The following is an 11,271-nucleotide window of genomic DNA, read 5'->3' on the forward strand; positions in this document are numbered from 1 at the left end:
GGTTGGGATTAGAATGAAGAGTGGCGGTAACAGTGTGGTAGGATGTACTTAGAAGAATCTTTAAAAGGGCTTGTTTATAGTAACACATACATACAGAGATAAGCAGCACATCCTTAAGAAGCTGGAACAAAAGCCTGTTTAACCTTTTTGCTTGATAAAGGACTTCAATATCAAAACTGAATAATTTTCTTTTGATCAACTTTGCATTTAAGAACTTATTGTGACTTTATTGTAAATCAACTGTTTCAGACTAGTATTAGTCCCTTGGAAGATCCCGCATCAAGCTGTAATGGAGCTATGAAATCCTAATTTATTTTGGAAAGCAAGCGATCAGAATGTGACATTCAATTATCTAAGTGAATAAAAGCATTAACAGACCAACCATTTTTTCTAATTCAAAACGGAAGTTAATATGATCCACTGATATTCATAACAGTGGTGCTGTGCAGATGGGAGTAGAGACAGTCATATAACAGTGTTCATTCTTTGACCATAGAGTAGCTGCACTGTCAGCTCATTAACAAGATAACAGCTTATTGCACAGATAAGTAGCCAGTCTCCTACAGCAACAAAGCAGTGGTGGAAAAAGTCCTTCACTTTAGTATAAGTAGAAAGGTAGGATTTATTCAAGGCCTGCACTATTAAACTGCATCCGTTTTGTACCTAGGTGCACAGTACCTTATTTTTAAGGGCACTGGCTGGAGGTCCTAGTACATGTTTTTTGATGATTGGGGAAACCCACACAAACATGGGAAGAACATACAAACTCCACACAGCAAGGCCCGGAACAACCTGTATTTCGAACCCAGAACCTTCTTGCTGTGAGGTCACAGTGCTAACCATTGGGCCACCATACTGCATTTTGGCCATTTCTGGACCCCAATTTGTTAAAACTTATTGGTCCACAAATATCATGCTAAAACTAATATTGTCCGGGCTCTAATATTTATCTTTCTCAAACTGTATCTTTGTGAGAGGTAACTATGCTAGTTCAGCACCTCCAGTCAAGTCATCCATCAACTAAAATCAACTCATTGGGAAGTTAGGGGTGTTCATTTAAAAAAGCAAGGCAGGTCCGTGTTTGTTATACTAAATTATGAGTTATGTCAGTAGTGGAAAAATAATACTGGAGAGAAAAGCTTAAAGCAGCACACTAACCAAATCATTTCCCGCGCTCTCACCTGCAACATGTTGAGGAGCAGCGATCTGAACTTGGTCCCCTCAACCATGAACAGCGCCATCTTGTCGCAGAGCTTGGCGGCTGTGGCGGCGAAGCTCCGGTCTGAAACGGCCTTGAAGTAGATGGTACTGACCACCTGAGCCAGGGTTTCCTCGGACCGCGCCGAGCACTGCGCCTCCTCCATGAAGGAGGCCAGCCGCTGCTCCACACCGCTGCTGTTGCTCCTCATGCTGTTGAGAAGGTCCACCAGCCGATCCATGCTCTGTGATCCGGAGCCTGCCGCCTCCACATGTGCCTCTTCCTGAGGCGGGAGATGGAAAAAGCACATGAGTTGTGGGTGGCAATATTCAATTTCAACATACTGTAGGTTTGACTACAACATAGGAGGTTTCATTCAGTGATTGTACTAGTTAAAAAGCATGGGTATAGACAGATTAACATTACCGGAACCGTCAGCATTTAGGTTGGTTTGGTCAAGTTTGCATTTGTGCTACTATCCTTTAGAGTAGCAGAGGAGAAGGGGGTCTTAACCATTTATCCGTTACCTTTATCTGTTTATTCAGTTACTTTTATCTATTATTTCAATCATTGCTTTTAATTAATTAATTAATCTTGTTTGCTTCTACCTCCACTTCTCTGCTAAATTGTGTTCACACTGAATTGCAACATGTTGTGTTTTGGCATTATAGTTGACTTCACTATGTACAGATATTTAATTTTATTTTATTTTTTTCTTCAAATGAATTGAGTATCCCTGGTTAGGAATCACTATACTCATATATATATATATACAATCACCTGCATGACAGAAAGCACATAACGTTATCAACATGACTTCCCAAACCCAATAGGTGGCTTATGACGTGCTATATGCTAGGTTTATTATGGTTTAGTGATCTGTATGAATATTACCATGTTACTAAAAAAGCACGTCATATAACACATTGACCAAATTCACATGAACTCAGGGGTTAAATATACTGTATCTAGAAAGTCAATAACCAAATTGGTTGCAAAATGGTAAGTTGCAAAATAAATATATTATATGCTGGAGTTCAGTACACCCTAATCAAGCAAAAGCTGGCTTCAAGACTGGATTCATTGATTCACTGACGTCGCAGTTTATTAATTCCTGCATTTCTGCCTGCTGGGGAGTCCCGTGCTGTCAAATCAAACCACCACTGGTGGTAATGAGTTAGAGGAGTAAGAGAAAGCTGAGAGCAGCAATGGAGTTGGCTGACTCACCAGTTTAGTTCACATAGTGGAAAACATCCAAAAACTGTTACGTTAATGCCACTTTAGTTTCTTTACCTGCTAGTGTGAATGTGTCAATCCGAACGCTGAATAACTAAGTAGGCGAATGACAGCAAGGCAGTGTAAGAAAACTGTGTCTATATATTAATGACAGTGCATGTGTGTGCGTGAACATAATGAAAGTAATTATACAACTAAATGCTAGCGTGTGTGTACACATAAACATTAGTCCTGATTGCCTTAATACTGATGGACAGGCACTAAGCGGCTTTTCGGTACCTTGTCCTTTAGTCTCCTCCTCAGCCTCTCCTTCGACGACTGCAGCAAGCTGATTTTGGGCTGCTCCGACTGGCCCTCGCTTGCCTTTCCACTTCCTGGTGGGCAGGGAGATTCCTTTTTAACTGTCAGAGGTGGGAAAACATTTGTTTTGGGTGTTGACTCAGGTCTGGGTGATTCATTGGGACTCTTACTGTTGCAGTCTTGAGGTGGTCTGATCTGCTCGTCACATGGTTTTACATTCTCAGTCTCTTTGTCTTTGGTTGTTCTTGGGGGAACTCTATCACCTGCAGCAGTTGTCTCTCCATGCCCCTGACCTTTCTGATTGTGGTGCCAACGTCGGTTCTGGCTGTATCCGTGGTGCGGGGGTCCTCCTTGGCGCTGCCCATGTCCTCCTTGATACTGGCGAGGTGGCCGACCAGCACTACTGTTTCTGTTATCTCCCAGTTCTGTTAAATTCTGCTGCTGTCTGTTTGGAGACAGTTGTGTTTGATCCCTCTGGTGCTGTGGTGACTGTATCAACTGAGGTTGGTTCTTCCCTCCTCCTCCTCCTCCTCCTCCTCCCTGAGGCCGCTGCTGTCTCCTGGAATGAAAGCAGGTTCCAGTTAGCATCATTGGGATGTAGCAGCAGCTGGCTTGTACCTGAAACTGCTCTGCTACATTCTGACCACCCCTCCGTTTCACACTGGTACCGTGGTCTACGCCTTCTCCCTGTCCCCCCTTCAAACTTGTCGTTAGTTTTGTGAAAAGGTTCCATTTTCTTTTTTAGATTCTACTCCTCTTCTATGAGTACTATGACTATTCACAACCTAACAAAAACAGTAACCTCTCATCTACTGATACAATCTTTAAAGAACAAAAAAAGCAAAAGCCCAAGGACTGCTTACATGTGGATGCACAGTATGTCTGTTTTGCTGTCCTGCTTAGCTCTGTTCTTTTGCTGTACTGGCTCTGGGCTGACAAGCAGCTGACATATGGTCCAGGGGATTAGTCACCCTGGCATCGTGGAGGAAACCTATTATCTGCCTCAGCCTGTGAACCAGCACAAACTCAACCAGCACACCTTTGCTCAGATACACTCAGCTCTATAAGTTATTTTTACACCATGAAATTGTGCAGGCAGATGAAGGGAATTTGTATCTTTTGGCCCTAGGGATGTATATAATTAACAGGTTGTCAATCAAGGTTAATAAAACAATCAATTTGTATGTTAAGACACTCAAACAGTCAAAAGATGAAAGGTAAGTGACTTAAGTGTTTAGGGAGTAAGTGTTTAAGGAGTTTCATTCACGTCATTTTCCCAACCAAGAGACTGCAGATGAAATATAGTAGTTGACAAAATCTGGTAGAAAGCATCTCCAGTCTGTGCTACATACATCTAAATGTTTAATGTTGAGCCCTATGTGTTGACAGACCTTTGTCCATCTTCACAAAGAGATTTTAACAATCAGAACTGAACACCATTGGACATGGAGTACTTGACTTGAAACAGGACATTAGTGGATGTGCACATAAACACACACAAACCAGCCACAACTACAGTACTGTGCATCACAGAGTGAGATTCATAGCATATTTGGTGATATAAAAGCATAGCCTCAAGCATTGAAATCATATGCAACTTTTGTTGGGTCCTTGTGGATTCTGGAGTGTGGTCTAGACCTGCTCTATCTGTAAAGTGTCTTGAGATAACTCTTGTTGTGATTTGATACTATAAATAAAATTGAATTGAATTGATATTAGATTGGCATATAGTGTTAAAATGATTTGAGAGTCTACATACACAATGCCTTTGAGTCCTGAAAAATTAAAAGTTTGTTCTGCTTGCATATGGACTTTAAACAAATGCACAAGAGCTCCTTGCGGTCAAGCTTTTGTCCTTCCTGACATACTAGGGACAAGGTTTTTTTTAATAAAGAGAGAGTACAAAAAAGATATAAAAAGCAAAAATCTGTGCCAACCACCAGGCTGTGTAAGCCTTGTGGAGGCTGGTTTGAACAGCAAAGAAAGGCAACGTTATCAACGTTGTTCATCAATGCCAATACAACAACTTTAAAACCAAAACATGGGAAATGAGTCAGTAGGCCCGACATTTTTGAGACTGCATTTCAAAAACACCTTATTCTACTATTCTACCTTGTGAAAAATATCAGAGTTTACTATCACCCATTAATAGTTAAACCTCCTTTGTAAAAAATGTTTTTTCCACCTCAAATAAATTAATGTAACAACAACAACCTTAAAATTTTTTATTCCTATGTGCAAGTCAAACAAATTTTAGCAGGAAAACTACAGCCCTGACACATGGCAGAGGTAACAGATTTTATTGTGGCAGCAAAATTTGAGTGAACTGACCTTTGCAGAAAATTAAAGGATTTTTAAAAAGTGGTAGAAAATGGAAAAGGCCTCTGCTCAAACGATTCAGTCGTTGAGGCCGGATCAACAATATTGGAATCTGCAAGCACTTCTTTATATTTGAATTAAATTAGCATTAGTAATAACTTTAAAAGCAAAAAATGCCAAACGATTGATGGTTTCAGGCATTCAAATATGAGAATTTGCAGCTTTATTTGTTTAATAAATTGAATCACATCAGGGTTTGGACTATTGGTCTGACAAAACTATAATAACTAAAACTAAAAAATATTTGATTATCAAGTCAACTTGGACTCTAAGAATTTGGGAATTTTTGAAAATAATTGACAGATCAATCAATAATTTAAGTAATTATGAAATCCTACATGTTTCTGTATGTTGATATCATTGTGAAAAAAAGGTTAACTAATCCTAGCAACCACTACTGCAGCTTCTGTGTCAACACAAAAATAATTTTTGATCAAAATGACACTCCCTACTGATTGGTTAGGGCAAAAAAAAGGGGGTTAAAGGGTTTTGGATTGTTGGCCCAGCTGTGCAAAATAATATATTTAAGAAATTGTTAGGAGTATTCTTTTCCCAATAATTTGACATTTCAAAGACTAAATGATGAATCGATTGAAAAAATTATTAGAAGATAGTCTGTATAGTCATCGGTCTGTATATATGAATGTGTGTGCGCGCTGGTAGAAGCTCAGAGAAAGTAAATGTGTCCAAGAGTATTTATAGTCTTTTTTGTGTGGTTCATTTGGTAGATGTCTCGCCTGGCCCCGCTGCTCCACTCTCTCAGGGAGTTGACAGACAGTTCATCTTCTGACTCTCTCCTCCACCCAACAGCCTGCCTCCAAATCTATGCAAATATCCTCAGCGCCTTTCTTAGTCGCATGTTCATCAGCCCGACACGAAAACGGAGCTCTTCTACAGAACACAATGATCAGGGAACTCCCTCTTGTCAGGCATGCACATCAGCATCCTCGTCTGTATTTATCTTTTCTACAGAAAGCTTTTAAATTTCTACAAAGCTACTTATTAAGGTTTTATTTTTTTTAAATAACACTCTACCCAATCATAAATTAAAGTATAACAGCTTAACACTGACTGACAGAAATCGTGAGATCTCATTTAATGACTGCAGAGGGTGAGATTTTATAATCTTTTGCAAAGCCGTAGACTTCTCAGAGACACAAGTCTCTCTCTTTCTCTCTCTCTCTAACACACACATTCACTCATCCAACGATCAATTTGATCTGTACACTAGCTGTTAGTTTAGGCTCAGCTCTAATAAGCCTTTCTCCTGATCTACTGGTGATGCGGCGAGGTGAAAGTATGACGGTAATAAAATGTTAATCATTTTTAATGACTCTGAGCTCCGCAGCAGCTTGAGCGTTGGAACGGCCATCCAGGGAGATGTTTGCATTAAAGATAAGTGATGGGGCCACTGATGAAATTTCATCTCGCAATTTCTTGTTACTTAGGAACATGTCTTCTTTGGCCCAGTCAATCATCTAATCGAATGAGAAAGTAGTGTTTTTTTTTGGTTGAGGTGATGAGTCTGTCACTTTATGGTATTAATCAGATTTAAATTAGTGCTTGACGTTGGCTGGCTGGGTCCCCTTTTTGAAATCCCTCTATTTTTATCCTATCTTCTCAGCTATTCAAATATTTAATGAAAGAAAAACACCTTATACTTGTCTAATGCATTATCAGCTGCCCCATTAATATTTATTGTTTTCCCTACCAGCCCAGGGACTACGGGCGGAAAATAGCACTTGTGCTACAATGTGGTGCAATGCATCTCTCCTTGTTCTTATACAAGGTTAATGTTTTATTGTGCATTGTCCCCGTTTAAATAAAATTACATTAACAATTACATTACCTTTGGATGCTGAGGCTTTGTCGAGTAGAATACATGTGTCAAATGTGGAAAGGTATCCAGGTCCCATTTTGTGCTCAGGATCTGGCTTATGTTGTCACTAACCTGGCTGAGACTTGGCGCTTTCCCCCGGGGCCAGAAGGCAGAAGAATGGTTAACTGGTCTCGGGTGAACTGATCAACCGCTCTAAAAGCAGGAGAGGAGGGTGTGCCACAATGCAGACAGGTGAAAGGATGGAAGAGTGGAGTAAAGTGACAGAAAATAATGAAGATAACGGCGGGAATTTTTGAAGATAGTGTAAAAGGAGAAGACAAGGGATTATAAAAAACAGAGAGGAGGGAAAAAAAAGGCAGGGAAGCAAAGAGGGAAACAAAAAAAAAACTACAGGTTGATAACTATGTAATAACATGCATAGAACTACAGGAAGTGGTAACTAAAAAGGTGAAAATGAATTGGCAGATATAATCATGGGAGGAGATAGGATACTGATGTTCGATCATGGCTGTTGCTGTGGATGTATGGGGATGGAGAACTCGTGAACCCATTGGTCGATCCAGACGAGCAAATCGATTGGCTCGGGGGGGAAGAGAAGCCTGCAGGCCAGACAGTCAGTAACACAGCCGAAGCTTCATACGGGCCACAAAACACACTGGTTTAATGGACTGTGAGAAGAGAAGAAGTTTTGGCTGCCTGACTGAACATTTACTCTGTTTTGAACAAGTTTTAAGATTCAAAATCTCAGGAACATACGAAATGTGTGCTTAAATTGGAGACTGCAGTCAATAACTGTGAGTCATCGTGGCCAGAAGCAGAATAGCAGGCGGTTCATAGGCTCGGAAAAAACAAGTAGACCTGCTGTGTACTTTTACTAAATGCATGTTTGATCATAAAACAGATCAGAATTGGTACTTCATCAGTGCGTTTACATGCACAGCAGTAAGGAGGTATGGGCTTACCCCGGTTAAGTGAATAACCGGGTTATGCCAGTTCTCATGAGCGTGGAAGAATGGGAAGAATGACGGAGTAACTCTACCTCCAGTACAGTAGGTGGCGATTTGCCAACACTCGATGCTCTTTCTTCCGGTTGACCTATGTCAACATTACACAGACCAATCACTAAATTAGTAAAATTTAACAATCTAATATTTCATTTACACTCTGTCAAACGCTTAAACCGATCATAGCCTGGTTAAGGTGTATACATGTAGGAATCCACAAGTTATGAGAGCCACAAGTTATGAGAACTCCGATTAAAACCGAGGTAAGGTGTTTGAGAAATCAGGATATTGCTTTAACCCAAAAATAAACGTAACGTAAATAAACGTAAATGTAACGACGTGTGCTGACGTTTGGTGCCACACAAACTGTTTAAAGAGGTATCCCTCTCAACAGCTCCCACTTAATTTGTTTGTTCAGCTTATCACTTTATAAAATTGTCTTTCGTTGTAAGTCTGTTCTAGCATAAATTCTCAATGTGTAAAATAAACAGACCATCTTAAAAACAGGGTTAACTGGGTTGAAAGAAGGAGCATATTAGTTTCTTCTTTGCCCCTTTTTCTGTTTTGGAGCAGAAAGCGGTAAGCAGCACATTCCAGTAAATCACAACTAATTTCAGCCCTGCTTGACGTGCATACTAAAGTAGAAACACATGCACTACCTCCCCTTTCTTTTCTTTGCTACCACAGCGAGCCTACACTTTTCGTTTACTCAATCTCACAGTCTCACTCCATTTCTCTTTATTCAAATACAACCCTCACGCTTTGCACACTTAGTCCATATTTCACCATTTACTTTTCTTCTCCCAGCTGTGTTGACACATCACATACAATACAAACAAAATACAATGCAAATATAACATTATCCTTGCAGCTTCTCATCACAATGAATATTCAGTAACACTTTACTTGAAGTTTTCTACATAAGAGTGACGTGACACTGTCATGAACACAGTCATGACACATGAACCCTAACCATAACTTGTCATGACAAAATCAAATGACACTTACTAAAAGAAGCTTTATGTCTTAAACATTTATGACTTGTTTATAATGTTTTATGACAAGTCACGTCTATATCATGTCACTCTTATGTAGATACCTAAAGTGAAGTGTAACCGAATATTCATTGCAACAGGCCATTTGTTATGTTCTGTGAGGGAACGTAAACACAAGACAATGTTGACTCACAAGGATTAGCATGTTTTATAGACAAACATGCAGTTAGAGCATTTGATGACAAAAAATTCTAAGATTCATGAAGGACAATCAACCGTAAACTGGCAATTCTCTCCTACAATAACCAGTTTCCAGGATTATTACCTTTTTTACTCTGCTCAGGAGCCTTTGTGATTAGCCCACATTATATTTTTTCCTGGGTCATTGTAAATGCATTCCTAACTACGATGTATGATGACACTGGACGTTATCTTACAAACTTTTCCATATTGACTCCATAAGCCGCTACAGGAAGCCTCTGGCTACAAAGAAACCAATAAAAAGTAATTCATTCCACAAGCAATTAGATCAATGCTTAGAGATTACATGTTAAAAGGTGTTTTATATTGTGTATATTGTATTTTAGTACTTCGTGGACAGGAAGTTGTATTCTATTCAACTCTCCTCAATTGTCATTTCCCTGTCTCCCTTTCTAATTGTCGCATATTGTATAAAAATAAATCCAAAATTCCTGCAGAGATCCTGTTAAGAAGAACTCTTCCATGAATCAGTTAGCTAGCATTGTGAGAACAGGCAAAGACTAAGTCGTCTTCTATTTAGTCTAATAAAGTTGTACTGATGTCTGTCCAGTCTTCTTATCCTTAACCTTATCTGTCCTTTTATTTGTTTTTCCATCCCCACCCATCATCCTACTTTCTACATATCTGCAGTGCAAATATATGTGGTCAACCTGTACAACGCCTCTCTTTGGTTTAAGGAAGCATGAGGTCAATAGGCTCTCCCCAGTCGGTTTATGTTACCCCAAAATATAACCACATAAGAGATGAATGCTAATGAAATGCTAATGTTGGGTTCACATTATAGTCCGGGGGGACATCTGTATCAAAATCCACTTCCACTTCCCTTTGGGGATCAATAAAGTATTTCTGATACCAAGTTTAGGTTGATTACAAGTTCTGACATTTGTTCTAAAACTTTTGAAGTGTTTTCCTGCACTGTTTGAGCAGCCTAGGCAGTGTCTTGGGTTGCGCCGGGGGGGGGGGGGTCTATGGCAGAGACATACCTCTGTGTAACAGAGTGGTCAAAATCTTAGGTTGTTGGGTAGTTGAACCTGTTGAAGTCATCCGCTATGACATAAGTGAAGCATCTACATGGATATTTATTTGGTGAAACGCCAAAGTTTCAGTTCATATAACATAATCAAAACAAACAGCAGCCTCAGATGTTTGGGCCACACTCTTAAGTTCAGATTCTGTCTAGTTGCTAAAGGGTGCACGCACATATGCATACAACAGACAAAAACACATACTTGTGTGAAACTTCCCCTCAAATACAAACTGAAAAGCACTGACAAAGTGTGCTTAGAAGAGTATAAGAAAACAGGATAGCCACTTGTTCATAGTTGCAGTTCACAGAACAAATAGACAGAAACCTAAGCAAACTCCTGTTGGCCCAAGTTTATATGTTTGTTCTTTTCTTATTCCCAGGCCTGTGCAAATACAATAGCTCTGGATAGAACCAATTACTCTCTGTATTAAAAACAAGGATGAAAGTTCTTTTATCTATTTGGTATAGCTAAAATATCCACTTATTTTAACCACAAATACAACCCAAATATTTTCTCTTTGCCTGTCTCTTAGCAACTGAAGAACAGTTTTCCAGTGACATCAGGGCAAGGAGTGAAAGAACAAGATGTTTTTTTTTCTTCTCTTAGGGACGTGGTTTCATTGAAGTCAGACTCGGGTGAAATTCGATTTCAGAGTGGATACAATTAGAGCAGATGTGCCAATACAAAATTAAGAATTTGGGGACAGGACCATAGGTTAAATGTTGCAAAGCATGATGAGTAGTAAATCCATGGCTCGAAGATTGTAGGCAAACACAGGAGACTAAATAATTGGCTTAATATTTGGTGAGTGACCTAGTAAACGTGAAAAAATGTCTCCTTAGTGTTATTTCTTTTTATTTTCCTGTCTGCATTGAAGTGTGGAGCCTGCATTCCTGTCTTGACAATGCTTTGGCTGGGGAGAGATGTTAAGGCTATATACTGGCTGTGCACCGACATCTGACAACAGAAAAAACATTCCCTCTCATTGAAATGTGTGTGTGTGTGTGTGTGTGTGTGTGTGTGTGTGTGT

General features: G+C 39.7%; 1 protein-coding gene across 8 annotated transcripts in view; it reads right to left on the reverse strand.

The window, feature by feature from the left end:
- ctif (CBP80/20-dependent translation initiation factor) overlaps positions 1–11,271 on the reverse strand; it is a 53,490-nt gene that overhangs the window by 10,379 nt on the left and 31,840 nt on the right. For 5 of the 8 annotated variants that reach the window (XM_032539941.1, XM_032539938.1, XM_032539940.1 and 2 more), the window contains 3 exons: positions 7,065–7,145; positions 2,714–3,293; positions 1,182–1,481 (listed from right to left, as the gene is read on the reverse strand). In XM_032539941.1, coding sequence (XP_032395832.1) covers positions 1,182–1,481; positions 2,714–3,293; positions 7,065–7,145 — 961 coding nt within the window. The remainder of the gene's footprint in view (positions 1–1,181; positions 1,482–2,713; positions 3,294–7,064; positions 7,146–11,271) is intronic. The other 3 variants (XM_032539943.1, XM_032539946.1, XM_032539945.1) reach the window with 2 other exon arrangements.

This window comes from Etheostoma spectabile, chromosome 16 (assembly GCF_008692095.1).
Source record: "Etheostoma spectabile isolate EspeVRDwgs_2016 chromosome 16, UIUC_Espe_1.0, whole genome shotgun sequence".
Taxonomy (NCBI): Eukaryota; Metazoa; Chordata; class Actinopteri; order Perciformes; family Percidae; genus Etheostoma; species Etheostoma spectabile.